At 51.1% G+C, this 26,925-nt stretch overlaps 1 protein-coding gene across 1 annotated transcript in view; it reads left to right on the forward strand.

Annotated features, from left to right (window-relative positions):
* The window catches only part of Cngb1 (cyclic nucleotide gated channel subunit beta 1), a 69,385-nt gene that overhangs the window by 25,126 nt on the left and 17,334 nt on the right, over positions 1-26,925 (forward strand). Inside the window, exons 15-26 of the mRNA XM_087191941.1 lie at positions 129-165; positions 6,139-6,301; positions 11,352-11,459; positions 13,526-13,683; positions 13,978-14,133; positions 15,689-15,897; positions 17,114-17,164; positions 17,602-17,688; positions 19,986-20,050; positions 20,884-21,006; positions 24,971-25,112; positions 25,724-25,883. Of these exons, the coding sequence (XP_087048067.1) occupies positions 129-165; positions 6,139-6,301; positions 11,352-11,459; positions 13,526-13,683; positions 13,978-14,133; positions 15,689-15,897; positions 17,114-17,164; positions 17,602-17,688; positions 19,986-20,050; positions 20,884-21,006; positions 24,971-25,112; positions 25,724-25,883 (1,459 nt within the window). The remainder of the gene's footprint in view (positions 1-128; positions 166-6,138; positions 6,302-11,351; positions 11,460-13,525; positions 13,684-13,977; positions 14,134-15,688; positions 15,898-17,113; positions 17,165-17,601; positions 17,689-19,985; positions 20,051-20,883; positions 21,007-24,970; positions 25,113-25,723; positions 25,884-26,925) is intronic.

Consider the following 26,925-nt stretch of genomic DNA (forward strand, 5'->3'; position numbering starts at 1 on the left):
CAAAAGCTCCTCCCGGGGATTTGTAGGAAGATCCAGAAGGGGGAGTGCACTGTGAAGTGCAGGGGGTGGGGAGGGGTTCGATCAAGAGGGTGACTCTCCCAGCTTCTGTGTCTTCTGTTCTTTTGCAGGAGCTGCAGGAGGAGGCTGTGGTTGTCTGCTCAGCAGGTAGGTAGGGTGCGGACTATGCATACCAGAATGTCCAGGGCACCTTCCATCTGGGGCGTCCATACCCTTCTCTCCCTCCCCCTCCTCCCTACTGGCCCTGTCCTTGGCAAAACCCATCCTCTGTGTCTTGGGGCCACATCATCACAGCCAGATGATGTGTCTCAAAGGTCGCAGGGGAATAGCAGAGTCCCCAGGATTCCCGGGGGGGGGGGAGGGGAAGCCCTGTCTCCATCAGCCCCTCCCACCACCTCCTCTCCAATGGGAATGCAGCCCAGGGCCCAGTGAGGGTTTGGCAAAGACAAACATATCCGCAGATAAGTGGCCCAGAGGCTGCAGATGGTGTATTCTAGACCCCATCTCTCTGTGAGCTTGTCCTGACCACCGAGTGCACCAGGTTGTACCAAGCACATTCACTCTGCCAGATTAATACCCCAGCCCCAATGCTGAGCACTCCAGCAGCCATGAGACAGAGGCTACTGGACCTCGAAGTGGCCAGGCTGTTGCACCCATGAGGCCTGTGGTATTGTGCACCTCACACACCTCCACATCCCTCCGTCCACCAGTGCTTTAGCCACCCCATGAGGCAGACTCACCATTTTGCAGATGACAAAACTGAGGCTCACTGTGTACTCAGTTTGGCCAGAAGTTCTGCCATTCACTCCTATCTTCTCTCCCTCTCCTCACTGTGTGACCCAGAGCCAGCTCTGTGACTTCTCTGAGTCATGGCTCCCAAATAGAGAAAAATGGAGCAATAGCAGTACCCACCTCATGGACAGTTTGCAGAGGAGCAGAGACAGTGCGTCAGAGGCACCCAGCATTATGGGTGGCTCTGAGGGAGGAGTCGATAACAGAGATGACCATGTGTGTGTCTTCACCATCCAGCCACTGAGGTAGCTCTGGCCCCTGTCTAACCCAAATGGTCCTTGTGAACGTCAGCCTGAGTCTGTAGGGACCTCCTGAGCCCAGGCCTGGTGCAGGACCTCCGAGAGATGGGTAAGGGGGGGACCAACCAGGTGCAGTGGTGATGCCTGAAGGTGACTTGGAAGCAGGTGTTCTGGGAACAGCACTCTGAGAAGCAATGAGGGGTGGCCATTTGTCCATCACACTCAGAAGCATGGACCGAGGTCCAGTAGCTTTGGTACCCCCGGAGCTGGTTAGAAATACAGAGTCCCAGGCCCTACTCAGACCTGCAGAATCCCAATCTGCATTATAACAAGACCTCCTAGGCATGCGTCTACACATTAGCGTCTGAAAGGTGTTAGCCATGAATCCTGGTTCTCAAACTCAACTGCACATTAGACTCATGAGGAGATTTTAATTTAATGTTTTACTAATGCATATTAATTTTATAAAGTAGTGGGTTTCATTGTGGCCAGACTTAATACCATGATCTCCAGTTCCATCCATTTTCCTGCAAATGATGTTTGTTCTTTATCCCTGAATGATATTCCCTGGTGATATTAAATACACTACAGTTTCCTTATCCTGTCAGCCACTGATGGGTATCTAGGCTGGTTGTATATCTGGCTGTGATGTACTGTGCTTCAATAAACATGGGTATACCAATATCCCTGTAGTAGGTTCACTTAATTCCTTTGGGTGTATACCAAGGAGTGGGGAAGCTGGATCATATGGTAGTTCTATTTTTAGTTTTTGGAAGAACCTCCATACTGATTTCCACAGTGGCTGTGCTAGTTTAGATTCTCATGGAGGAGATTTAAGATTCCTGGGCAGGCATCACCTGGACCATTAAGTCAGATTGCTAGGGACAGGCCTGGCCATCAGGAAGGCTCAGACCTCCTCTGGTCATCCCAGTATGCAGCCTAGTCTGGGCACCAGGGCCCTAGGGAAAGTGACTGCTTCTGGTTGGAAGTGAAATTAATTGACTTTTAGGGTTTCTTTGGGCTAGAACCTTGAACTGGGCTAAGATTACTCGAGTCCAGGTTTCTGTGGCTCTGAGAGACTATGAGTACTGGGTTCTGAGTCTGTTTTTGAATCTAAGATGGGAAATGCTACTATGCTTGGTAAGCAGAGAGAGCACTAGAAGCTGGGGGGATCTGGTGCTGTCCCTTGGAGCTGCTGGGTGGACCAGCCACATGCTTTGGTGACTTTTGATGTTGAGCTTTGGGACAAGCATGATACTTCAACCTTGCAAAGGGCTGTTACCAACACAGGTGGGCACCAGGGTGCTCTGCATTGGTGCCACTTAACTCACGTTGTCCCCACACTGTGATTGCAGTCTCCAGCATCACACCTCTGCCTGCGACCTTCTGGCCCCAGAACCATGACTAACCCAGGCCGAGACATGGAGCTGAATCGCCTGGTCCAGGACCAGCCGCCTGGCCAGGTGGCCCCCAGGCTTGACCCCCCAAACCTGGCAGAGCACCTCCCCAACGTGCCCACCTACCGCCCCCTAGTCACTCGCATCCCTGTCCTCATCTCCCGGAGAACAGCTTTGTCCAACTCCAACTTCGCCAAGGAGACCAGGAGCTCCATCCGTCGCCTAGGTAGTGTGACCTCACCGCCCAGCATGCTTGTGCCATGGCTTGTGCTTCTGCATGTCTTGGGCCGTGCTCTTGCATGGATGTGTGGTCATGGGTGGGATCATCATTGTGCTCATGGAAAGCTACCTCCTTTTTCTTCATCCTGCTTTGTGGTCACTTGAGGGATTTTGGTCCTCTTCTCTCTATGCCTAAAATTCCACAATTAGCAGTTCATTTCTTGGGGTTACAGAATTGCTTTGGTAGTCATCATTTCTTCTACATGCAGTCACTCACACTCTAATTAAAACAAATCACTCATTGGGATCCCCAAGCCATAAAGCTTGAACAGAGAACTGATGAAGGAAAGGACAGTAAAAGGAGGGAAATGGAAGAACAACAGGGGACACTGCAGTAAGAATCTGCTGGTGCTGAGAGTTTGCTTGGAGCTAGACTTTTGGGGGGAGGGGAGGAAAGATGCTAGGGCAGAAAACAGAATCTTGCACATGCTAGGCAAGCACTCTACCTCTGAGCTACATCCCCAGCCCTTTTTATCTTCTTATTTTGAGATAGGGCCTTGCTGAGTTACTCAGGCTGACCTTGAACTTGGGATCCTCCTGGTTCAGCCTCCCAAGTAATTGGGATTAGAGGCATGGGCCACCTTGCCTGGCTGGGAGCTGGATCTCGAGACTGTTGATACCTGCTCAGCAGATCCCACTTCAGGAAAGAAGCAGCTGCCAGGTGTAGGCAGGCAGGCTCACAGGAGGCATCCTTAGGGGCAGCAGAGAGGGAGGGCCTGTCTGGAGCCATTTAATTGTGACAAGGTCCCCATAGGGGCCTTTGGGCTGAGGGACAAGGTGCCAGGGGAAGTACTGTGCATCCAGACTCACCCATGGTCACTTTCTGCCTGAAATCTCTCCATCCCATGTGTCTGGTGACTGACACTGCAACGAGTCCAGGGAGGTGAACAAACACTGCCTCAGTGGAGACCCCACCTCCTCTCTCTCCTTCCTGGTGCCCAGTGGCACAGGGTGGGCGAGGTGGCACTCAGGTCATCTCTGCAACAAGGGGCAATGCCCAGGCTCTGTCTTCCTGTGGCAAATCTTAAGTCTACTTCTGCAGAGGGTCCCCCAACCTCCAGCCCCACAGACCACTCCCCCAGTTATTGTTACATTCTGGACCAACTCTACTTTTATTTTCTATTTTTCTTTCATGGGATCCTCTTTCTATTTAAATGTATGTAAACAGGGAAACTTCTTCTTCCTATTCAAATGGAAAACCAGCGTTGCTTGCTGTAAATAGACTACACCAATAGAAATATCCACAGACACTGGCAACATAATAGGATCTAGAGTTGCTGGTGGCTGTGTGGGACTCGGAGAGTACTGGATTCTCAGCCCCAAGGGCTTCAGCTGTGTCCGAGAAGTGCAGGTGAGGCCATGGCAGCACCAACCCAAGACCTCCCCTCTGCGTATTCGGGATCGAGAGAGACTTAAAACAGGAGTCATGTTCTCATTCTGTTATCATTTCCCTGGTCTGGACATCTCAAACCATCTGTGTCTCCCCAGACCCTAAACTGGGAAATGTTCCCCGTGACACTGAGACAGTGGCTATGGCACATGATGATTGCAGGCGCTCCCGACAGGGGAACAAGCAGTGAGAGCAATAGTGCTGCTCCCATGGCAGTGAGGCTGCCGGGCACCTTCTGAGCTGGACCCGAGTCCTGACTCTGCAGCAGGTGCCCTAGTACTCTGTGCCTCAGTTTCTCACCCACACATGGAACAAAGCTAACAGCCACTTTATAGAACAGCTGGGAAAATCAGAAGTTAATACAGGGTAGTGTATTTCTAGAGTCTCAGCTATTAAGAAGGCTGAGGCAGGAGGAGTTTGAGGCCAGCCTGGGGAACATAGCAAGATCCTGTTTCCAAAACAAATAAAAAAATATATATGTATATATACATAAAACTTAGGGTCTAGCAAAACAAATGCTGGCAGGCATATAGGAGGTGTTTGATAGCAAATATTCTCTCTACCAACTTAATAATGTAAGATGATTATATTTCTAATGTTATTATTCTTAGTCTATACCTCAACACAATATAAACCAATACCAAATTTTTATCTTGAGTTTCCACCATACAGAGCTGGTGGGAAATAGAACACAGCAAGAGTCTAGGATTTCCCCTTCTCTCCTGAGAGTTGGAGGATGCAGGGCCTGACCCGGGGCCAGGCAGGGCTTGGGGCACACCTGGCCTTCCTTGGCTTCCTCAGATAGTTCATTGCAGACGCTCCAAGCATGTTGGAGCTACGGTGGCCTGGCTGCCCCATTCCCACCACCCAGATCAACCCTCCGGGGCTGCTGTGGGGCAGCAGGGCGAGGCCCCCTCCTTCTTCCCACAGCCTCAGGAATCTCTTGTCAGTCTGGCAAGATGTCTCTTGAAGTTTTAAAAAATGTCCCCATTCCTGCTCTTCCCTAGAGGGCTCAGGGTTTAGTAAAACAAATGCCAAAAAGTCTTGAGGCTTCCTTTTGTTTCCTCCATCAAAATATAAAATAAGTATAAGCAACTCCACTAAGTTCAGGTTTTCCCCAAGATGGCCATTTAAAGAGCACATGGAATGGAGGTGGAGCTCGGTGGCAGAGCACTTACATGGCATGCATGTGGCCCTCAGTCCTATCCCCAGCACTGGGGGAGAATAAAGATCACAAATTCTATGATTCCAAAATGCTCTCCCTCCCCTGCCTTGCTGGTGCAAAGCACTGGGCCTGGGAGATACTGGGTGCTCTCCAGGGTGTGTGGGAGGTAGTGCACCATCCCAGTGCCTGAGCTTGGATTCGGGGCAGGCCTGTCCCCACGTCCCTGAGCGGGGAGATGAAGCTGAGGTAGGGCTGTGTCCAGGCCCCTTGGGAGGACTTGCTTCTAAGGTGTGGGGCAAGGCAGCTGTCACCAGGACTCTCAGAGGCCCAGCGATGGGCTGACTGCAGTGAGGGCTAACATGTTCTACAGAAGCTGTCTGCTCCACTGCATGGGTGGGAACTTCCAGATGTCTGCACTTGAGATATACCACCCCCACAGGCTTGGAAGGCATTGCCACCCCTATCTTGGGACAGGGAAACTGAAGCTCCGTCAGAGGAAGCAGCTGACCCAGGCTATGCTAGACCAGGCCCCCATCTGCCACCCCCAACCTGCCTGGCTCCCAGTGTCCTCTCTGAATGTTACCACCCCCTCCCCCCGCATCACTGCTGCCCTCCAGGCTCAAAGAAACCACGCAGGGCTTTGGGGTGGTTTCTGTGGCATGTGGCTTCTCCCTTCGTGGCTGTGGCCCTCAGGGGACCATGCATTCTTGGAGCTCACCCCTGGGCCCTTCAGTGAGTAAGGCTGCCAGAGGCCCCTGCAGACCTGAGCCAGGCATCCGGCTTTCCCAAGGACACAGCCAGGCCCCGGGGACCTGCTTTTCTGTCTCTTTGATCCCATCCCTCCTTCCTCTCCCCAAGTGCCTGCCACGGAAGAGCACCCCGAAGTGCAGGTGGAAGACACGGATCCCGACAGCCATCCCCTCATCGAGGAGGAGAAGCCGTCCTCACCTGGGCTGCCGCCACATTCGCCTGCCAAATCCGACACACTTGCTGTCCCAGGCTCGGCCTCAGGGCCCCACAGGTGACCTTTTATGGTTCTCTTGGGCTTTTCTCAGCTCGGTGCCACCTGTCCATTTGGTAGATGAAGAGACTGAGGCCAGAGAGGGGAAGCAGCTGGCCCAAAGTCACACAGCAAGGTGGTGTCAGGATGGGGATGCCAACCCTTTTCCTGGCTCTTTTTGTTTCTGGCTTAGAGCTTTTTATAAGGGCCTCATTGGAGGCCCTGTCCTGAATACCCTCAGCAGTAGGATAGAAGGTGTAGTATTATGATAAATAATAAAATAATTATAATAAATATAACAACTAATTTCTACTCCCTCATTTTATTTTATATTTTACTTCATTTTTTTGACAGGATGCTGTTTAGTAAAACATACATACATATATATGTATATATATATATATTCCAGGTCTTTTTTTTTTTTTGAGACAGGGCCTCACTTATGTAATTCAGGCTAGCCTTGAACTCACTATATACTGAAGGCTGGCCTCAAATTCAGTGATCCTCCTGCCTCAGCCTCTTGAGTGCTGGAATTACAGGTGTGTACCACCACACCTAAGTTTTTTCTCACCTCTTAACAAATGTAAATGTCTTGTACAGTATTGTCAACTGTAGGCACAATGTTATGCACCAACTCTGTAGGACTTCTCTCACGGGACGCCACGCTCACGCTCACGGACTGGCAACTGTCCTTCCCCCTCCACCCGACCCAGGCCCTGCCACCACTGCTCCTCTACTCTCACTTTCACGGGCCTCACTGCTACGGCGCCTCGTGTAAGTGGAGTTGTTTGTACTTGTCTTCCTGGGACGGTCCTCCTGCCTCAGCCTCCTGAGTGCTGAGATGACAGGCAGGCACCACCGTGCCTGGCCAAATTTCAATTAGTTTGAATGAATACCCAGAAAAGGAATTCTGCCTCCTATGGTGGTGCTAGTTCTGGTTTTTTGAGGAACCTCCACACTGCTTTTCATGGTGGCTGTCCTATTCCACATTCTCAGTAGCTGCATGGGGCTACAATTTCTCCTCACACCAACAGTTAGAATTTGGTTGGGTTGGGTTGTTTTTTTAAATGATGGTTATACTAATAAGTGTGAGGTGATATTTCAGTATGGTCTTGATTAGCATTTTCTTGGTGATTAGTAATGTTAAGCATCTTTTCTTTTTCCTTTTTGTGGTCCTGGGGAGGGAACCCAGGGCCTCAAGCAGGCCAGGCAAGAGCTCTACCTCTGAGCTGCACCTCAGCCCCAGGGACCTCCTCATATACCTGTTCATATGTCTTCCCTGAAGAAATGTCTCTTCAAATCCTTAGTCTATTTTTAGTTCAATAAATTGGGGTTTGTTTTTGTTTTTTCTATTTAGCTGTAGGTATTCCATATTTATTTTGAATAGGAACCCTTTATCAAAAAAAGTTTATAAATATAGTATTTGCTTACATTCTGTTAGGTTTCCTCCATTCTCTGTTGCTTATTTCCCTTGCTGTGCAGAAGGCTTTTAATTTTAGTTTCACTTGCCTATTTTTGTTTTTGTTCCCTGTGCTTTTGGGCCCATCCTCTCATTTTATCATTAGATGATCGAACAGAAACACTAAAGTACCTTTGAAGAATAATTGTTAATAATCTCACCATACCAGATAGTGTTTTTATTTTTTTGCATTCTCTTCCATGCCTTATTGGCAGGCCCATGATTTTGTGTGATTTTTCACTGAAGGGTGACCCAACTTGGAGTCTTCTCTCCTTCCATGAACTTTTTTCCTTATTGCCAGGCTGCCCCCTCAGTGCTCATGGTGACCTCTTCTCGATGTCTTCTGCTCCACGAGGCAGAATGAATGAGCAAGTCCCCACTTGCTGGGTGCTGTGCAGACAGGCACCTGGCCATCTTGGTCTTCTGCTGTCCGTCCGTAGCTCCTCCACAGTAGGTTCTTGGTCAAGACCATGCACATTTTTGTGCTTCTTGAGATAAATTTGTAGTGGAGTAGTTAGTTGTTTTTGAACAGCTGTAGCCAGGTAACAGGGAGAAGGCTGTGCAGACAGTTAAGGCGAACTGTCAAGTGCAGCCCAGTGCTTTATAAATGACTGCATTTCGCTTCTAGGGGAGGAGCTGGTGCTCCGTCTGCACTGACTGGATGGAGAGATGGTTCTTTTGTCTTCATTTTTGCTCTCACCCATGAGCTCCTGAGTAATTTCTCAGCTGAGATCGGTAGCCTGCTAGAATGGAGATGGCCAGATGTGCAAAGGTTCAGATTTGAGTAGAAAAAAGAGACATCATCTCACTGAGCTTAGGAACACAGCTCACAGCTCTACCAGTGCCCATGGTTAGTTTACTAAACTTAGTTTATTCAGAAATGGTGCTGCCTCGGTCAAAGACGTACACTGCTGTTCCCTGTATGTGGGCAGGGAAGCAATAAGGGTGGTGAAGTTACATGGGCGGGGAAGTTACACACAGGCTGGGCTGGGGGCATATTGAGGGGCAGGGAGGGGCCAAGGTGATGTGAGCCTCTGCTTTCGGGCTAAGCCCGGGAGGCTTCTCTTATCTGGGTCACTCATCCACACACATATGGTTACTGAACACCTCTGGGGAAGCAGCATGTCCAGGAGAGACCTGACGGAGGTCTGCACTTGCTCTTGGAGCTGACCGTGGGCCTGAGATAGACAGAGAGCAAGTAATCAAATAGACAAATGAGTGTTTAGTTGAACTTGAATGTGAGAATGGGTGGAGCCTCTTGCCTGAGCCTGGCCTGCGGCAGAGTTCTGAGGCCTGATGCGAGAGGCCAGTGGGCATGGTGGTCAGGGGACAAACTGAGCTTGAGGGCAACTGAGGGGACCTCAAGGCTACGGAGAACACCGCTCTGACCGAGGGGCATCATGCAAAGCCCTTCTCACAGTTTAGGCTGGTGTAGAGGCCTGGGCTGGGAGTGAGGAGCGAACTCCAGCTCCCTACCTACCAGGCGCAGGCCTTGAGGCCAGTCAGAAGCCCTTCCTAGGTCTCCCTCTTCCTCCATGAGGATAACAGGACCATGCATCTGTGGGAATTGTGCTGAGGGTTTAGTAGTGGCTGCCCTGAGCTGTTCTGAACAGGCTGGGGGAGGGCAGTGGTTCAGTGTTGCACTCTGGGTTCTTCCAGGCAGCAGTGCCCTCAGCCACAGGAGGGTTCTGACAGAGATTTCAGGGCTGATCCTCACTGCACCCTGTTCGAGGGACCCCATGTGGATCCATTTCCCATCAAACCCCACTGACTTGAGGAGCACCCTGGTGGACGGTTATCACAGGCTTTCCTCGGAAGACCAGGTGCCAGAGCCTGTTTTCCAGAACTCAGCCACACCGTTTGTCTCCCACAGAGGCGAGGCTGAAGACCCTGGCCAGGCCATCCTGTGTTTCCCAAGGCTGGTGATGCACTGTTGCTTAATGCACTGCACCTCGGCCTCACAGGAGGGCCGGCCTCTGTAACCACTCTCCCGTCCTGACACCCCCAGCTTGCCTTTCATTTTCACTTCCCCAAAGCTGACTCTCCTTGTGGGTCCAGCTGCACATGTTTACCACATTATACCCATGTCTGGCACACTCTGGCTCAAGTCCTAAACTCACCTTCCCGTTCCCAGCTCTTCTGACACTTATCTCTGTGAGCTTGTCCACGTGCTAACACTCGTACTTTTAGTTTCATGTGTTAACACTTGGCATTTTATGTTTTATGTGTTGTACAAATCATTAAGCAATGACCATTCTTGCCACCACTGTGGTGCATGCCTGTAATTCCAGCTACTCAGGAGGCTGAGGCAGGAGGAGCACATGTGTTAGGTCAGGCCAGGCAACATAGTATAACCCAAAATAAAAATTTAAAAGGCTGGGATTGTAGCTCAGTGGTAGAGTGCTTGCCTAGCGTGCACTGTCCCCTGTACTGAAAAAAAGAAAAGAAGAAAAATATAAAAGGCATCCTTAGTTATGCATGGTGGTACACATCTGTTTTCCCAGCTACTTGGGAAGCTGAAGTAGGAGAATCATGACTTGGAGCCCAGCCTGGGCAACTTAGCAAGAACCTATCTCAAAACAACAACAATAACAACAACAACAACAAAATGACCATTCTTTTCCACCAGCATTCAGTCTATTAACTTACAAGACACCGTTCCCAGTGATAGATATTGGCCTGGCCTGGGTGCTTTTTGTATTTGTACATCAGCTAATTCTATTCCATGTTAAACGGGACTCTTTCTCTAAAGCTGAGGCTGGCTTTCTTGGTGCTGTTAACACATTTCTCACTCCTGATCCCTTTTCCTCTTCCCAGGTTTTTGGGTTCTCCAGTAAAACAATTTATTCTTACTGTTGAGACAGAGGGTGGAAAAATCCAGAGAATGAACACCTAAGAGGCCAATGTCAAATAGCATCAAGGGAGCCCCGGAGCAGGCTGGGCAAGAAGCTTCTTGTCCCTGAGATCCAGGTAGATGTTAGACACCACTGGGCAAGACGCGAAGGCCTCCAAATGCAGCACTCTGTGGCAGACTCAGCCCTCAGATAATAGTTTCCATTCTTCAGGTAGGGATCCAGGGCTCAGGAAGGGGATGGGACTTGCCCAAGGTCACCGTCACTGGACACTGGACTCCACGGCCTCCTCTAGTGGCTGAAAGGAAGGTGTGATAGAGAATTGAGATGGAGACTTCAGACTGGAAGTGGAAGGGGGAGGGGGAGGATGTTTAAACCAAAACCTGACTTCCAAGTCCTTCATGTAGTTGGGGAGATTTAGCCCCATATTACAGAGAGGTAAATGGAGGTGGCTCAGAGAGTTTAAGTAATTTGCCAAGGCCATGCACTGGCAAGAGCCAGGATAGGGATGCAAACCCAGTTTTGCCAGATACCAAGTCACTGCTGTTTCCTTTATGCTGGGCCACTGAGCAGATGTGGAGACTGAGGTCCCAAGAGTGGCTGTGTCCCTCTCTGCTCCTTTGTGCCTCCTTCTAGGAAAATGAGGACCCTACGGCAGTACTATCCTCTCCCCCTCAGTCCTCTACCCAGAAACTGGTTCTAGGTGACCTTCAGGGGTCAAAGTCATTCTCTTCCCCTTTGTATGCCCGGGTCCTTATAGGAAGAGGCTGCCCTCGCAGGATGATGGGGCTGAAGAGCTCAAGGCGATGTCACCAGCTGAGTCCCCAGTGGTCACCTCGTCGGATCCTACCACCCCTCAGGAATCTGAGTAAGTGAGGTCACCTCTGTGGCCTCAGAGTTAGAAGGCTGGGTGGGGATGGGTGGATGAGGGGACGTGGTGGCAGTGTGGATGTTTTCAGAACTCTACATGAGGCTAGGGACTCAGGAGTGGTAAGACAGGGCTGGGTCTCCTCCCAGGCTGCCGCTCCTGGGTGGCCCAGGAGCCCTGTAAACTCCGAAGAATGGCCTTAAGCCATGGGCCCAGCTGTATCCACAGCCAGCAGTGCTCAGGAGAGTCTTAAGGCAGAGGCCCCTCTGTAAATGATCCTGGCTTTTGACAGAGACCCTGCAAAGGTCAGTGGGGCAAGGAAGGACACGAGTGTCTCCAGTGGGTTTCATCCCGAGGAGCTTGTGAAAATACAGTTTTCTAGGCTTCCCCCAGCTCTCCAGGGCCAGACCCTCAGATGGTGGTCCTGGGGAGCCCACATCTCCAAAAGCTCCCTGGGTGATTCTGATGCAGCTGGTGTATAGAACAGTGTTTAGAGCTCACAGTGACAGCACTGGGACCTGGTCTCTGACAGCTAATTGTCCCAAAGGCTGGGCCAAGGGGAGATGTTTTCCTAAAAGGTTTTGAATTCCTGGTTGATGGTGAGTCTCCCAGCCATGGGTGCCAGTCTGGAGCCCTGTCACACTCCCTAGCCGTATCCCTTGTGTTAGCCACAGGTGACATTAGGTTTGTCTTCCTCCTTCTAGTCTTTTTTTTAAAAAAAAATCCATAACTTCATGTAGTTCATGCAGTTTATGCTTAACTGTTATTAAAAATTCATAAAATGTAAGAAGTTGGAAAAAATCTCAAACCTCACCTGTGATCCAGTTGTCTTCTTTTGTAAAGTGCACTTACATTTTATGCTGTTGGATAGGGATGGGGTTAGGACTTAGCAGCAGAAAATATGACAAGAATCAGGTATAATAATAGAAATTGCATAAGTAGGTCAACATGGAGACCCATGTAATAGTAGATAGGCAAAGCTGCTGTAATAAATAGGCCCCAGAGAGTCAGTAGCTGAAGGAAAAGATATCTCCTATGTCATGATCATGGCACTGGTTGTACATTTTACATCAGTGGAAGGCTCTGCTCCATGCAGTCATTTAGGGATCTAGGTGATGATGACTCTGCCACCTTCTCCATGTGGCTTCCTAGTCCCACTGGCCACTACTAGAAAGGAAGAGCTCCAGGCCTCTCCTCAGCAAGGAGGCCCTAAGTTGCGTGCCTTGTATCTACTCAGTTCTGGTGGTGAGAGCTCACATGACCACACCTGGGAGTGTGGTCCCTGGCTGAGTGGCCACATCCCAGCCCCTGCTCACCATGGGAGAGAATGGATATGGGGGCACAGCTCGAGTCTCCACCAACCCATGTACCACCTGTTATTCAGAACTCCACCGGGTTGTCTCCAGCCTGGTGTCCCTGGTTGAGCCTGAGAAGAATGGGGGATTGGGGTTTCTGTGCTTTGAGTGGTCACAGTGCAGCCATTCAGAGGAAAACCCACTCCACACCCACCCCAGCCCACCAGGGCACAGCCCTGCACTGGTGGAAGGAAAGTCAGCAGACCCATTCATTCCCTCTGTCTCTGTCTTGTTTGCTGGCAGTGCATAAACTTTCATTCCTCTAAGTTAAACAGATCTATAATGTGTCTACATTGCTTTTTCCTCCAGCTGTTTCCTGAGTTCCCCTCTCTGTTCCGCACTGAAATACATCTCATATGACTCATGCTGGGACTAACAGCCTGATTTTGCCGAACTCTGAACTGAGTTCCATGATTTTCCCGCTAAATTGCAAATGGAATAAACAGTTTTTCGGAACTGCCCATGTGAATCAGAGGGGACATGGTACATTTTCTAAATGCTGGGTCAGAGCACCTGGGTATTATGGCTAGACTGAATTTCCTCCTAGGAGATAGTAAAGTGTATCTGATGTTTCTGATGTCAGAAGGAAGCAGGGGCAGGATTTACCTCCTGCAGGCTCTGCTAGAAGGTGAGATGCAGAGGCTGCCCAGCCCAGCCTGGGTGCTGGGTCCCCTCCCGCTCAGTCGCTCAGCCTCAGGGGTGTTCCCGCAGTGGCCAGGACCGCGCAGCCTCCACGGCCAGCCAGAACAGTGCCATCATCAATGACCGGCTCCAGGAGCTGGTGAAACTCTTCAAGGAGCGGACGGAGAAGGTGAAGGAGAAGCTCATCGACCCTGATGTCACCTCTGACGAGGAGAGTCCCAAGCCCTGTGAGTCTGGAGCTGGAGGTGGCCCACCTGGCCAGGGAGGGGATGGAGCCCCAAAGCCCCTTCCCAGCTAACAGTAAGGGCGAGGGCGGCCCAAGGAAAGAGTTCCCATCAGAGGGAGCAAGGGGGTTCAAACAGATACACAAGCAGGTGCAGGGCTGGCAAAAGCCTGCACTGCTTTCTTCACATGGAGCTCATGGCAGGTGTGGAATAAACATGAAGTCCCTAGTTCTGGCTCCAGGGCCAGCAGTTAGGACCTCAGGCCTGGGTCAGATGGTCACCTGTGACATCCTACAGCCCCAGCCAAGAAAGCCCCTGAGCCAGCCCCAGTCACGAAGCCTGCTGAGGTGGAGCCGGCAGAGGAGGAGCACTACTGCGACATGCTCTGCTGCAAGTTCAAGCGCCGGCCCTGGAAGAAGTACCAGTTCCCCCAGAGCATTGACCCCCTGACCAGTGAGTCCTGGGGTGGCGTTCAATGTGCGGAGTGGAGGGCCGGACAGTGGGTGGTAGGAGTGGGTTGAGGTGTGGTGGTGTGTGAGAGGCCGGGGGAATTTTAGACTTCAAAAGGATTCTGCACTTCCTCATTTCTTCAAACAAACAATAACAGCAGGGGCTGGGGATTTAGCTCAGTGGTTCCGGTGCCTGCCTTACAAGCACAAGGTCTTGAGTTCAATCCCCGGTACCAAACAAACAAAACAGTAACAGCAGGAACAGGAACATAGGATCACATGCTGTGATGAGGAAGCTAAGGCACAGAGAGATTATGCAGCTTAAAGACAGCAGGTAGTGTAGACCCAGGACTTGGGAGCCTTGGCCAAGCCTTCTTTCTACTCAGGCCATAATGGTTCCTTCCCAGAGCCCCTGCTATGAGCAAAGAACTCTGTGTGTGTGTGTGTGTGTGTGTGTGTGTGTGTGTGTGTGTTTAGTGTGAACCCCTCTGCTTCCCTTTAAGCCTACTCCACAGTCCTCAGGAGTTACACTTCATACGTGCACAGCGTCTCCCTGCCTCTTACCGTCCATTTTCCCATGACTCTGAGAAGAGCCCAGCAGGTGCCAGAGAGGGACTTTCTCAAGGTTACCCAGGAAGTCCTTTAGGGGGCAGCACCCCAACCTTGGTGTCCACTGAGTTTCTTAAGTGACCAAATGACCTATCATGTCCATTCATCCATCCTTCCTTCTACCCACCTGTCTGTCTGTCCTCCATGCATTATTTACTATTCTGTTTTTACAAGGCAGGAAATATGTTGCTAGAAAATTTTCAAAAAGAAGAAAATGAAAGCAAACAGGCACCCACTTGTAATCTCAACTACTCCAGAGGCTGAGGCAGGAGGATGGAAAAGCTTAAGGGCAAATTAATGAGACTGCAAGTTAGTGAGACCCTATCTGAAAATTTAAGAAGAGCTAGGGATGTAGCTGAAGAAAGAAGGAAGGAAGGCAGGCAGGCAGGCAAGCAAAAGTGCTTGCTACTTAGTTATCCATTAATAATGCCACCCTCAGCCAGGTGTCCAGGTGTGGTGGTTCACATCTGCAATTCCAGGACTCAGGAGGCTGAGTCAGAAGGATTGCTGGGAGTTTGAGGCCAGGCTGGACTACATAGTGGGTTCAAGGCCAGCCTGGACTACATAAAGAAATCCTGTCTCAAAAAACAAAAAGCTGGGCTGGGGATTTAGCTCAGTGGCTCCACTGCCTGCCTTGCAAGCTCAAGGACCCGAGTTTGATCCCCAGTACCAAAAAAAAAAAAAAAAAGCAAAATAATAATAATAATAATGATAATACCACCATATCCTTTCCTTAGAGTACTTTGGTTTATAGGGGCCTAGTAGTGATTTGTTTTTAAAGCAAAGATTTGCGCACACACACACACACACACACACACACACACAGAGTTACAAAAGTACCACAGGTAGGGAAAGTACAGAAGAGCAGAGAGGCGAAAGTCCCACCTGGCTGCTGCATGGCCTAGTCCCTCTCCGCGTTGCTCCAGCTGGTCCACCTGTCTCCCCTGCAGACCTGATGTACATCCTGTGGCTGTTCTTCGTGGTGCTGGCCTGGAACTGGAACTGCTGGCTGATTCCTGTGCGCTGGGCCTTCCCCTACCAGACGCCCAGCAACATCCACCTGTGGCTGCTGATGGACTACCTATGCGACCTCATCTACCTCCTGGACATCACCATCTTCCAGATCCGCCTGCAGTTTGTCAGAGGCGGGGACATCATTGTGAGTCACAGGCAGGTGGAGGGGGGAGCATGGCAGACCTCACAGCCAGCACTTCAGGGGACCCATCACTGATGCTATGATAGACGACAAAATAAAGGAACAAGGAAATCTCCGGGGCAGCTGTCGGCCCGTGTTCAGCAGCCTGGTTGCTTATTTCACATGCCTTTGATAAGTTCAAGTTACGCACATTGATATTGTTCACATGGTTTCTGGACCACCTGAGGAGGGAAAGACGGAGAAATGGTCCAGTGAATGGGTTTTAGGGCAGGTGCGCTTGCTGGATCACCTCTCTGAGCCTCAGTTTCTCATCTGCAAAATGGGTTTGGTACTAGTTCCTACTGGGCAGTAGTGGTGAGAGGATTGGTTGAAATGATGTGCGCAGCATTCTCAGCTCCCATATCTGCTGGCAATCACTGTAACCCGGGGCTCCTGAAAAGGGTATGATGATCTCTGCTACTCGGGCCACTGTGACCCCATGCCCTGAGTCAGCCTCCACTTACCAGAGAGGCAACCAAGGCCCTGACGGTGACTTAGCAAAAGCAGCTGGCACAGTTCCCATCCTCCTCGTGGAAGTCACTCTCTGCAATTCCACTGAAGGCTGGGCATGGAGCTCAGAGGTAGAGCACTTGCCCAGCTGCATGAGGCCTGGGGTTTTACTCCCAGGGTGGCAAAGGAAAAAGCATTCCACATTGGCAGCACAGGCTCCTGTGTTTGCAGACAAGTTGAAGTTTTGCCTCTGAAATGACTTTGAGGAGGAGCTGGAGGTGGTAGTATATCCCTGTAATAGCAGCATTCAGGAGGCTGAGGCAGGAGGATGTAATGTGTTGCCTTAAAAACAAAACACGAATGACTTAAAGGAAAGAATTCTCTGGCCCACCTCTTCCCCGGTCTGATCAGAGCAGTTGCCAGCCATTCAGTGAGTTAAGTTGCAAGTGGTCCCAGGAAGACTTACACGTGAGAGCATGAGCCTCAGGACCCTCACTTTCCATCCAAGGAAGCAGGATCTAGCTGGTGACCCTGGACAGGGCCTGTCCCTCTGGGCCTCAGCCACTGGAGGGACTTTCATGGAAGCTCATCGAGTCCATTCTGCCTCCACTGCTGTGGGCTACTCTGACAGGAAAGGTCAGGGTTCTTTGGGGAATTCCATGGTGGCTTCCCATCGGTCAGTGCTTAAGCTCTGATGCCCTCTCACTGTCATCATTCTATCTTCTTCCAGATGGACAAGAAGGACATGCGAAATAACTACCTGAAGTCTCGCCGATTTAAGGTGTGTGCTGGGATGAAAGGTGTAGTGGCTGCAGGGGCCCAGGGGCCTGAGTGTTTGGGGGCCCACGTGACATGGTACCTGCCACCTGGAGGGATGCTAGGGAGAGCTCCTGTGGGTATATCCCATAGGCTCATCCCCAAGAACAGCTTGGGCTGGGCAGTCCTCAAAGGCTACCTTTCTGGGTCTGCTCCCTTCTACTCCCTCTGGGGGACACAGTGGTCATTGTCATGCTAATAGAGCTGGCATTGGAGTGGACAAGGTGATCCTGGAAGCCACCTGGGCTTCTTAGTGGGCACCTCCTGGCCTCTAGTGTGAGGCCCTCATGGGGATCCTGACCTCCCCTGTCCATGGAAGGTGGGACGCCAGCCTTCACTCACCCCACATTCAGTCCTGGGGTTACATGTTTGCTACACCGTGGGGTCCCCTTGGGGTTCCAGATGGATGTGGTCTGCCTCCTGCCCTTGGATTTCCTCTACTTGAAATTTGGCGTGAACCCCCTCCTCCGCCTGCCCCGCTGTTTAAAGGTAAGACCGGCAGTTCCACCATGCCATATTCGTGTCCTCCAGAGCAGCTGGGGAGGGGGAGGTGTCCTCAAAGGGTGGCCCAGGGGAGCTGCTCGCACTCCAAGCCCATCTTGGTGGAAAACGATTCTAATGGCTCATGCCTCTGTGGCACCATCTGTTACTTTCAGAGCAAGGGGCTTTACGAGTGCTGGCTCCAGCCCTGAGACTTGAGGGTTGTTACCGTGTCCTACAAATGAGGGGCCTGGGGCACAGGCAGGCTCAGCAGCTTGCCCGAGTCACACGGAGAGGAAGGAGTGGAGTTTGGATCTGTCTCCACTCGATGCTCTCAGTAGTTACAGAGCTGCGTGAGGGGGCTTCTGCTTTATGATGATCTCCACCTAAAAGATGGGCAGATTGGCATTCTGGGAGGCAGGGTGACTTAGCCAAGTCGCAGAAGCAAGGAAGTGCCAAGGAGGGGTGTGAGTGCCCAGCCCTCTACCCACTTGGTCACTGGTTGGTGCTCGGTGTAATCCCAGTGTTTATTCTGCCTTTCCTGGGGCAGAGCAGATTCCCAGGGAGGGACTGCCAGTCACAGTGTGGACTGAGGCCTTGGCAGCTGTCCTTTCATAAGCTCAGGGTGGACAGCCCCAAATGGATTTTGCTCGACAACTAATTAAATCCATCCTTCTTCTTACATGATGTCTGGTGCTTTTGTTTTGTTTTGTGTTTTGAGGCAGCGTCTCACTGTGCAGTTCAGGCTGGCCTCAAACTCACTATGTAGCCCAGGCAGGTCTTGAACTCACAGTGATCCTCCTACCCTCAGCCTCCTGAGTGCTGGGATTACAGAGGGTGTGCCACACATCTGGCTGATGTCTGGTGTTTTATCCAAAAATCAGTAAATGAGGGAATTTATTTTATAAAAAAAGGTAAATGCAGTAAGAGAAGTAGGGGAGAGAATGCTAGGAAAAACTGCAGGTGGCCAGATGAAAAGCAAGCACACCTGGCTGGAACTGAGCACAGAAGAAGGAAACTGAGCAGCACCATTCTCCTCTGATGCATCCCAGCCTCCAGGATGCTGCAGAAGCTGCTTTAGAGCCAAGCATCAGAGTGAGAAAGATTTGGTCCACAGGCCGAGACTGATCCCAGATGTGGAAGTGAGATGCCTCACATGGTGGTTGGTGTGTGTGTGCACAACTCCCGGGCTTAACATCTGGCACAACTTGGAGGATGCAACCCTTTGAGCCTTAGAGGAGGGGACCAAGCCCATGGTCTTTCTGCATCCAGTGTGAACTCCGGATGGGTGTTAGAATGAACACTTGGATGCTGGCTAGCACATCCCTTAGGACCGTGGTGGTGAGCCTATGGCACGCACATTGCAGAGGGCTGTTTGTATCATTGAAAGCTCTAAAAGTTTTTATCATCACTCCCTTAGGAAATCTTCATTAATATTATTTTCAAATATCAGAAACTCAATGTAGATAAAAATCTAGAGGGGGTGTAGCATAAGGCAAACAACTCGCAGCTTTGAGTCTGATCTGGGTTCAAAAGTTGACTCTCAGTTCCCAGTGTGGGCTTTGGATAAGTTGCTAGACTTCCCCAAGTGCCAATTTCCTCTCTGACAAAGGAGAATGCTAGGGCTTGGGCTGTAGCTCACTGGTGGGGTACTTGTCTAGCATGCAAGATCCCCAGCCCTGGGGCTGGGGATTTAGCTCAGTGGTTCTGGCGCCTGCCTCTCAAGCACAAGGTCCCGAGGTCGATCCCTGGTACCAAAAAAAAAAAAAAAAAAAAGATCCCCAGCCCTGAAAAAAAGATAACACACACCTCATAGGTAAATAAGAAATAAGATAGGTATAAGAGGTGCCAATCATACAGGAGCTCAATAAAGATGAGTAGTTATCATTATACTTTTGTTACATACCCTTTGAAGGACATAAGTGGGGGTTATTAAATGTTTTATTATAAAACTATATTCTTTATAAATAAACATTCAAAATAGGGCTCCTAACCTGGGATGCACATATGCCCAAAAGTTTCATGATGGGATTCAGAAGGTCTGGGAGTCCCCAGAAATAATAAGCAAATGCTGAGAACAGATTATATGTAATGTCGCAGTGAAGATGGGCCGTGGCTGTCATCAGATTCCTAAATGGGGTTTCCAGCCCCTACCTGCCCATGCACTAAGCACCCTTGGCTTGAACACTCACTGCTCAGCTCCTCCTCCTTCAGGGAGGAAGGGCTGAGGCACCAGGAGGGCAGGGAGGTGAAGCCAGGGTGCCCTGAGTCAGCGGCTGTCCCTGATGCCTTCCTCTTCCTCCCAGTACATGGCCTTCTTTGAGTTTAACAACCGCCTGGAAGCCATCCTCAGCAAAGCCTACGTTTACAGGTGAGACACCCACGCACACACACATACGTGCATGTACACGCGTGCCCACATGTGCCCATCATGTGAGTGTGCACACACAGGATGAGACATTCCTCACCCATTTCTGCCCCTCTCACCTCCTCTCCCCCATTCCCCATTGCCTGCGGAAGCCAGGAGCCGGGCTTGTTCTGGGCTCCACTTGTTCTCTGAACAGATGTTTGTTCTTTAGAGAATCAGGATTGTCTTATTTCCCCTAATTGTGGTAGATTGACAGGAGAGGCTCACTAGTATTTTGGGGTCAGTGCAGGGAACTGAAGCCCCCACCCTAGCTCCAATGGAAGGGATCATTTATGGGGACACAGGGGGCTTCTCACGGACACCCAAGGTGGGGCATGAGGCCAGCCAGGCTGCACTAGAGGAGCAGGACTCCCACCACCTCTCCGCATCTCTCTCATGGGGTGCATGGCCTCATCATCACTTCTCTGCACATCCTGTCCCCTACTGCTCTTCCCATGGCCACATTTCTCCTCTGGCCCCACTGCCAGCCTGGAACTCACTTGAGCAGGTAGTTCTGCCACCCCGGGCCTATTCCCAAGATCCTGACTGAGTGCCACCATTCCTAACTGGCATAGCCTTAAAGAGCACCCCACAGGGCCAGCTCAGCTCCTGCTGCTTCCGACTGGCCAGGTGTCCACCCTGCTGAGTGGTGAGGCAGGACCGTATGGCTCCACTGGGGGAACCTCTGAGATGGGCCTCAGGGTAGGTGAGGACTGCCTGCTTCCCCACAGTCCTGGCCCTGGAGAAGATGTCACCCCCACCCTCTCATGGCTGTGTTCATGCCCCTTCTTCTGCAGGGTCATCAGGACCACAGCCTACCTGCTGTACAGCCTGCACCTGAACTCGTGTCTTTACTACTGGGCATCAGCCTTTCAGGGCATTGGCTCCACTCACTGGGTTTACGATGGTGTGGGAAACAGGTGAGCTCCCCTTCCTCCTGGGGCCACACCTGGGTGATGGTCTTACTCTTTATATTCACAGCACAAAGACTCCTAGAAAGGAGTCCCTTGCCACCATGTTGCCAAGCCTACCTTGCTCCTAAGGAATCACTGACATGACAAGGTTCAATGGCCCAGTCTCCACATCTCCCTGAGCACCTGCTGTGTGCCAGGCAGAGGGTAGAGACACGAACGAGACCTGCTGGAAAGGTCCTCTTAGCAAAGCCAGGCATGGTGGCACACACCTGTAATTCCAGCACTCGGGAGGCTGAGGCAGGAGGATTGCTGCAAGTCTGAGGCCAGCCTATGCTGCATAATGACTTCAAGGCCACCCTGAACTGCATAGTGAGACCTTGTCTCAAAAAACCAAAAAAATAAAACAGAACAAAAACCAAGATCCTCTCAGCATCCCAAAGTGCTGTAGGGTTGGCAAATACATGGAGCAGGTGCATGCACTTTGTCAGCCCAGGGGCAAGGCCAGTGGGAATGAGCCCCGAGCTTGCTTCTCTGCACTGCTCCCTGGGTGTGGCCAGCCATGGAGGAACTAGCAAACCAGAGGGACCCACTTGCCATTCCCACATAGGAGACATAATACAATGATGATGATGATGATAACAACGGCAGTAAGCCTTGCAGAACACTTATTACTATTAATATGTAGCAGCCCTGATCAAAGCACTTTACATAGTAACTTACAACAGTCACGTGATAGCTACTCCGACTCTTCCCCTTGACAGAGGAAGTGACAAATGTGAACTCTCAAGGTCACACAGTTCATAGTTACAGAGCCTTGACTGCTGGACCATCTACCTCAAGGAAAAAGAAAAGTGCCTGGTGCCCGGGGGAGGGATGGGGGAGTGGGAACAGGAATGGGTGTGGCAATTTCACCAAAAGTTAAGCTACTTAGGCTTCATCTGGGCTTTGAGAGATAGGAAAAAAGAACAGAGAACCCAAAGGGAGGGAATCACATGAAGAGAGGTGAGAAGTTTTTGCTGGGCGGGGTGGCGAATGCCTGCAATCTCAGCTACTCGGGATGCTAACCAGGAAGATCACAAGTTCGAGGCCAGCCTGGGCAACTTAGGGAGATCCTGTCTCAAAATAAAATAAAAGGAACTGGGTGTTTCACTCAGTGGTAGAGCTCTTGGCTGGCATGTACGTGCAGCCCTGGTTCTATCCATAGCCCTGTAAAAACAAAACACAACAAAATAAAATAATAGGATTAAATTTAAAAATGGAATTGTGGGGGATTGCAAGATAACAGAGTCAGGGATTGGAGTCCAGTATGGCTGAAGGGGGCGGGGTCTGTGGAAGTTTCTAGAAAGGTAGGCAGAGACAGGTTGCCAAGCAGCTTCCCTAAGGAATTCAGACCCTGCCCTCCAGAGCTGGATGTCCACAAGGGGCCACACAGCACTTGGTACACAGCTGTCGTGGGCAAGCTGTGCTGCCAGTGTGAGACCCACATGGGATCTGGAAGACAAGATGAGCCTCAAATGTGTATTAATGGGTATCATCCCTGTTTAAAATCCCTCCCCCTGGAATTTAGAGCTAAATTTTGAGACTATGTCAAATTTTCTAAGGAGACTTTCATGGCTTTCCTTCAATTCTCAAAGGGGTTTGTGCCTCAGTAAGCTAAAGACCCACTTCCCTGGGGCAAATGGGGCTGGCAGTCCTGGGAAAGGATGGCAAGCAGGAAGGGGACCCGGGTTCCTCTATGTGCGGTCATTCACCAGGCTCCAGGGCTCTCTGGCTCTGAGACGTGGAGGGAGGGTCCTCACAGAGCCATAGCAGGAAGACACAAGACTTTGGGGAGGTCTCTAAGATTACTCCAACAGGGAAACTCATAGAGGGAAGCCAGAGCTTTGTGGACATCACTCCTATGTCCTCTCTCTGTTGGTGGCCTATCCACCTCAGTCGTGGTCCCCCAGCTCCCAGTCCAGGGGTCTGGAGGGTTAGGGGTTGCTCAATCCCTAGGAGGGGTGCTTGGTGCGCTCTCTGGTGGCCAGGACCAGTATGATGGGGGCTTGACTGGGCAGGTTTGTGTTGTCCTGAGACGTTTCCATGCAACAAACAGAGTGATGAGGTGCCCTGAAGCCCAGAGCCTCATCCGGTCAGAAGCATAGCCAGCCCCTAATTCCCCAGCAACCTCTGCTTCCTCCTCCTAGCACTTAGCACACACTTCCCATTCTCATTGGAGAGGTTCCTGAGGACTCAGCAATGCTGTGCTGTGCTCACTGTAGGTACATGGTAGGCACTGGGGGACCACTGATTTATGGAGAGCCCACCTTGTGCCAGGCACTCTCTCTTTCAGCAGCTCATTTTATCCTTGTGGTCACCTGTGAAGGGCGATCCATCACCATCACCATTTTATGGAAGACAGAACCGGAGAAATTGAGCTATCTTCCCAGTTAGACAGCTAGAAAGTGGCTTTGAGTACCTTTAGTCTGGCTCCAGATCCTGAGTTTGAGCTCCTGGGCTGCAGAAGTAGCTGGCAAGTGGAGCCAGGAAGCCCAGGAAAGCCGGCCCATCTCTCAGCCCTGCCTGCCCTCCCCCTTCCTGGCTCCCGGCAGGGCTCAGCCCGGAGGTGTGGACAGGTGTAGGGGCTCTTGCTTCTTTGTGATGGCATTTCCTGTGCCCTTTACCACACAGCAGGACCCTGCAGCACCCATTCCTCCCTTCCCCATTGATCATGAGCCTGGACTGGGGGTGGCAGCTCAGAGGAACCGCCAGCACCCTGGGTTCCAGTCCTGGGTCTGGAACTTGCCAGCTGGTGACCATGGGGGTTCCCTTTCCCATGGTGGGGACTCAATTTCATTACCTGGAAAATGGGTGAGCAGGAGGAAGGGACAGAGAAGGTGGCCCTCAAGATACAGTATTTCTCAGAGGCCACAGGAGACTGGTTCCAGGAGATGCCAAATTTTGAGGCTGCACATTCCCTTATAGGAAATGATGTGGGATTTTTATATAATTTATGTACTGCTTCTATATTCTTTAAGTTATCTTTAGAGTATTTAGAATGCCTAATACAATGCAAATGCTAAATTCTTGTTACACTGTATTGTTTAGGGAATACTGACAAGAAAAGATATCTGTACTTGTTCAGTACAGACAGAATTTTTAAAAAATCATTTTCCACCTGTGCTTGGTTGGATCCCCAAATGCAAACCCGCAGATACGAGGGCCAACAGGATCTTCCAACTCTGATGTTGTCCTTTGTCTTAGTTACTTTCTCATTGCTGGCACAAAATGCCTGACGCCCACAATTAAAGGAAGAAAGGTTTACTTGGCTCACAGTTTATAAAGATTTCAGTCCTTAGTCACTGGCTCCAAGGCAGGGCAACACGGCAGAGGAGTAGCAGCTCATGGCATGGTGGTGGGAAGCAGAGTGAGACTGGTCAAGGGAGGGGGAGGGAGATAGAACCTTCTAGGCCACACTCCCAGTGACCCACCTCCTCAGACCGGACTTTACCTCCCACCATCACGTTTAGCTGCCATAAACTCAGTGGACTAATCCACTGATGAGCATCATGGCCCCATGATCCAATCTCCCTAAAGCTCCACCTATGAGTACATGAGGCTTTGGTGGGGACATCTCATCTAAACTGTAAAACTTGCTTTCTGTAAGCAGCATGACAGGGGATAGCAAAGGAAACAATTGTGGAAATTGAGGGCCTATCAACAGGACTGGCCTATCCCTAGATATCTTCTGGAGTGTTAGTTCCATATCTGTCCACAGGGATCACCACATGCCCCTGAAGAGGAGGCGCAGAGCCAGGGACAAACTGTGACATGCTCTGCCTGCGTGAGAGGCAGGTGTTCATGCCTCTAAGGCCTGTAAGCTGTCCCTCTTTGCACGGTGCCCACCTATCACAGGGGTCTGAACCAGGCCACCCAAGGTCGGCAGGTGTGTCCTGTTATGATGGAGGTCCTTTTCCTCTTCTCTCTCCAGTTACATTCGCTGCTACTACTGGGCTGTGAAGACACTCATCACCATCGGGGGGCTGCCTGACCCCCAGACGCTCTTTGAAATTGTCTTCCAGCTGCTGAACTATTTCACGGGTGTATTCGCTTTCTCTGTGATGATTGGACAGGTAGCTGGGACTCAGCCTGGGGTCCCAGCCCACACCCTCAGGGCCCCTCCCACTGCTGCCAGAAACATCAGCCCCTCTGCCTGTTGCCTTGGGACTAAGGAGCACTGGGCTTAGAATCGGAAGCCTGAGGTGCTGCTAGTGGTCTAGGTCCCTTCCCTCTCTGAGGTTATTTCCATTGAAAATGTCAGTCCCTGTGGGTATCCTGGTGAGCTGACCTGCATGGCTTAACGAAAGGCAGGAGGGACCCCTTGTGTTTCCAACATTCGGCAGGTGACACTCAGGGGTCCTCACAGGAGCCTTTGAAGGTCCTCAGCCTGAGGAACTGTACACTGAGGTCCGTACTTCCTCTAGCAAGGGCTTGGACAAAGTGGCTATGGGACCGCAGAGCCACACTGTACCAGAATCAGCCCAGCCCAGAGGTGTCCCCTGCTTGGATACCCTTGGAGGGGCCAGCTCCCTTCCCACGTCTGTACCAGAGGCAGGACTCTTCCTCACCAGTAGACCTCTGTGTGTGGATGCCTGTCTTCCTCCCTCCCTTCCTCCCCTGTGAGCATGTGCCCCTGTCTGGGTAAAGTGATGCATCCCAAAACTTGCTTCTTGTCCTGCCCCAGATGAGAGATGTGGTAGGGGCGGCCACTGCAGGACAAACCTACTACCGCAGCTGCATGGACAGCACAGTGAAGTACATGAACTTCTACAAGATCCCCAGGTCCGTGCAGAACCGCGTCAAGACCTGGTACGAGTACACCTGGCACTCGCAAGGCATGCTGGGTAAGACTGACACCCCCCTCCCCATGCCTTCCAGTTCTTCCCTTGTCCTGTGTATCTGAGGCCCAAGCACTAGGCCTCTCTTGGCTATGGCCCCAAGGTTTATGTGAGAGGGGCCTGAAGAGGCCTGGGAGATGCCCCAAGCTGGGTTGTCATGACACTCCTGAAGACTTGCAGGCCTTTCTCCTGGGCTCCCGTCTCTCATTTCACCTTGAGACACAGCCCCACTGGAGATCAAAGTTGAAGTTTGAGTCAGGAAGGAGGAGTCCCTCCCTTGCTCCCTCTCCCCCATCCTTTCCTCTGTCATGGCACCTGCATCCCATGGTGAGCACCAGGGACATTGCCCTGTACCCCTGTGCAGGCTCTGAGGCCCTGCAGCCTCCCTGCATGGTGCCAGGCAAGCCATGCCCCAGCTTGTCTATAAAGAGGGGCCTAGAGGAGTGAGCTTCTTTGGGTGGTGGGGAGGACTAAATAAAATAATCTTTGTAAAAATCAGGCACACGAAGTGCTGGGAGTGTAGCTCTGAGGTAAAGCACTTGCCTAGCGTATGCAAGGCCCTGGGTTCAATTCCCAGCACCACTAAAAAAATTAAAGAAGACAAAAGATTGATTTAAAAGCCAGCATGGTAGTACACACCTGCAATCCCAGCACTGCGGGCTGAGGCAGGAGGATTGCAAGTTTGAGCCCAGCCTGGGCAATTTAGTGAAGTCTTGTCACAAAATACACACACAAAAAAGTCTGGGGATGTAGCTCAGTGTGAAGGCCCTGTGTTCAATACCCAGTTCCACACATGCTCACACAGCTGGCACATGGTAAGTGCTAGATAAACTAGTTCTTGCTAATGTTGTTTTCCTAATGTGTGTGTGTGTGTGTGTGTGTGTGTGTGTTGGTGTGTTTCATCAACAACTGCAATGAAGGGATAACCAGTGCTACAGCCCCAGAACCACTGATGCAGAGGCTGTGTTGGGAGTGTCCAGGGAAGACTTCCTGGAAGAGGTGACATTGGTGCTGGGTTTTGAAGAATGAGTAGGAATTAGTCAGGGAA

The sequence above is a fragment of the Heterocephalus glaber genome, unplaced genomic scaffold (assembly GCF_053883595.1).
Source record: "Heterocephalus glaber isolate CG9 unplaced genomic scaffold, H.glaber_assembly_v1.0 deba00000071, whole genome shotgun sequence".
In the NCBI taxonomy this organism is placed as follows: Eukaryota; Metazoa; Chordata; class Mammalia; order Rodentia; family Bathyergidae; genus Heterocephalus; species Heterocephalus glaber.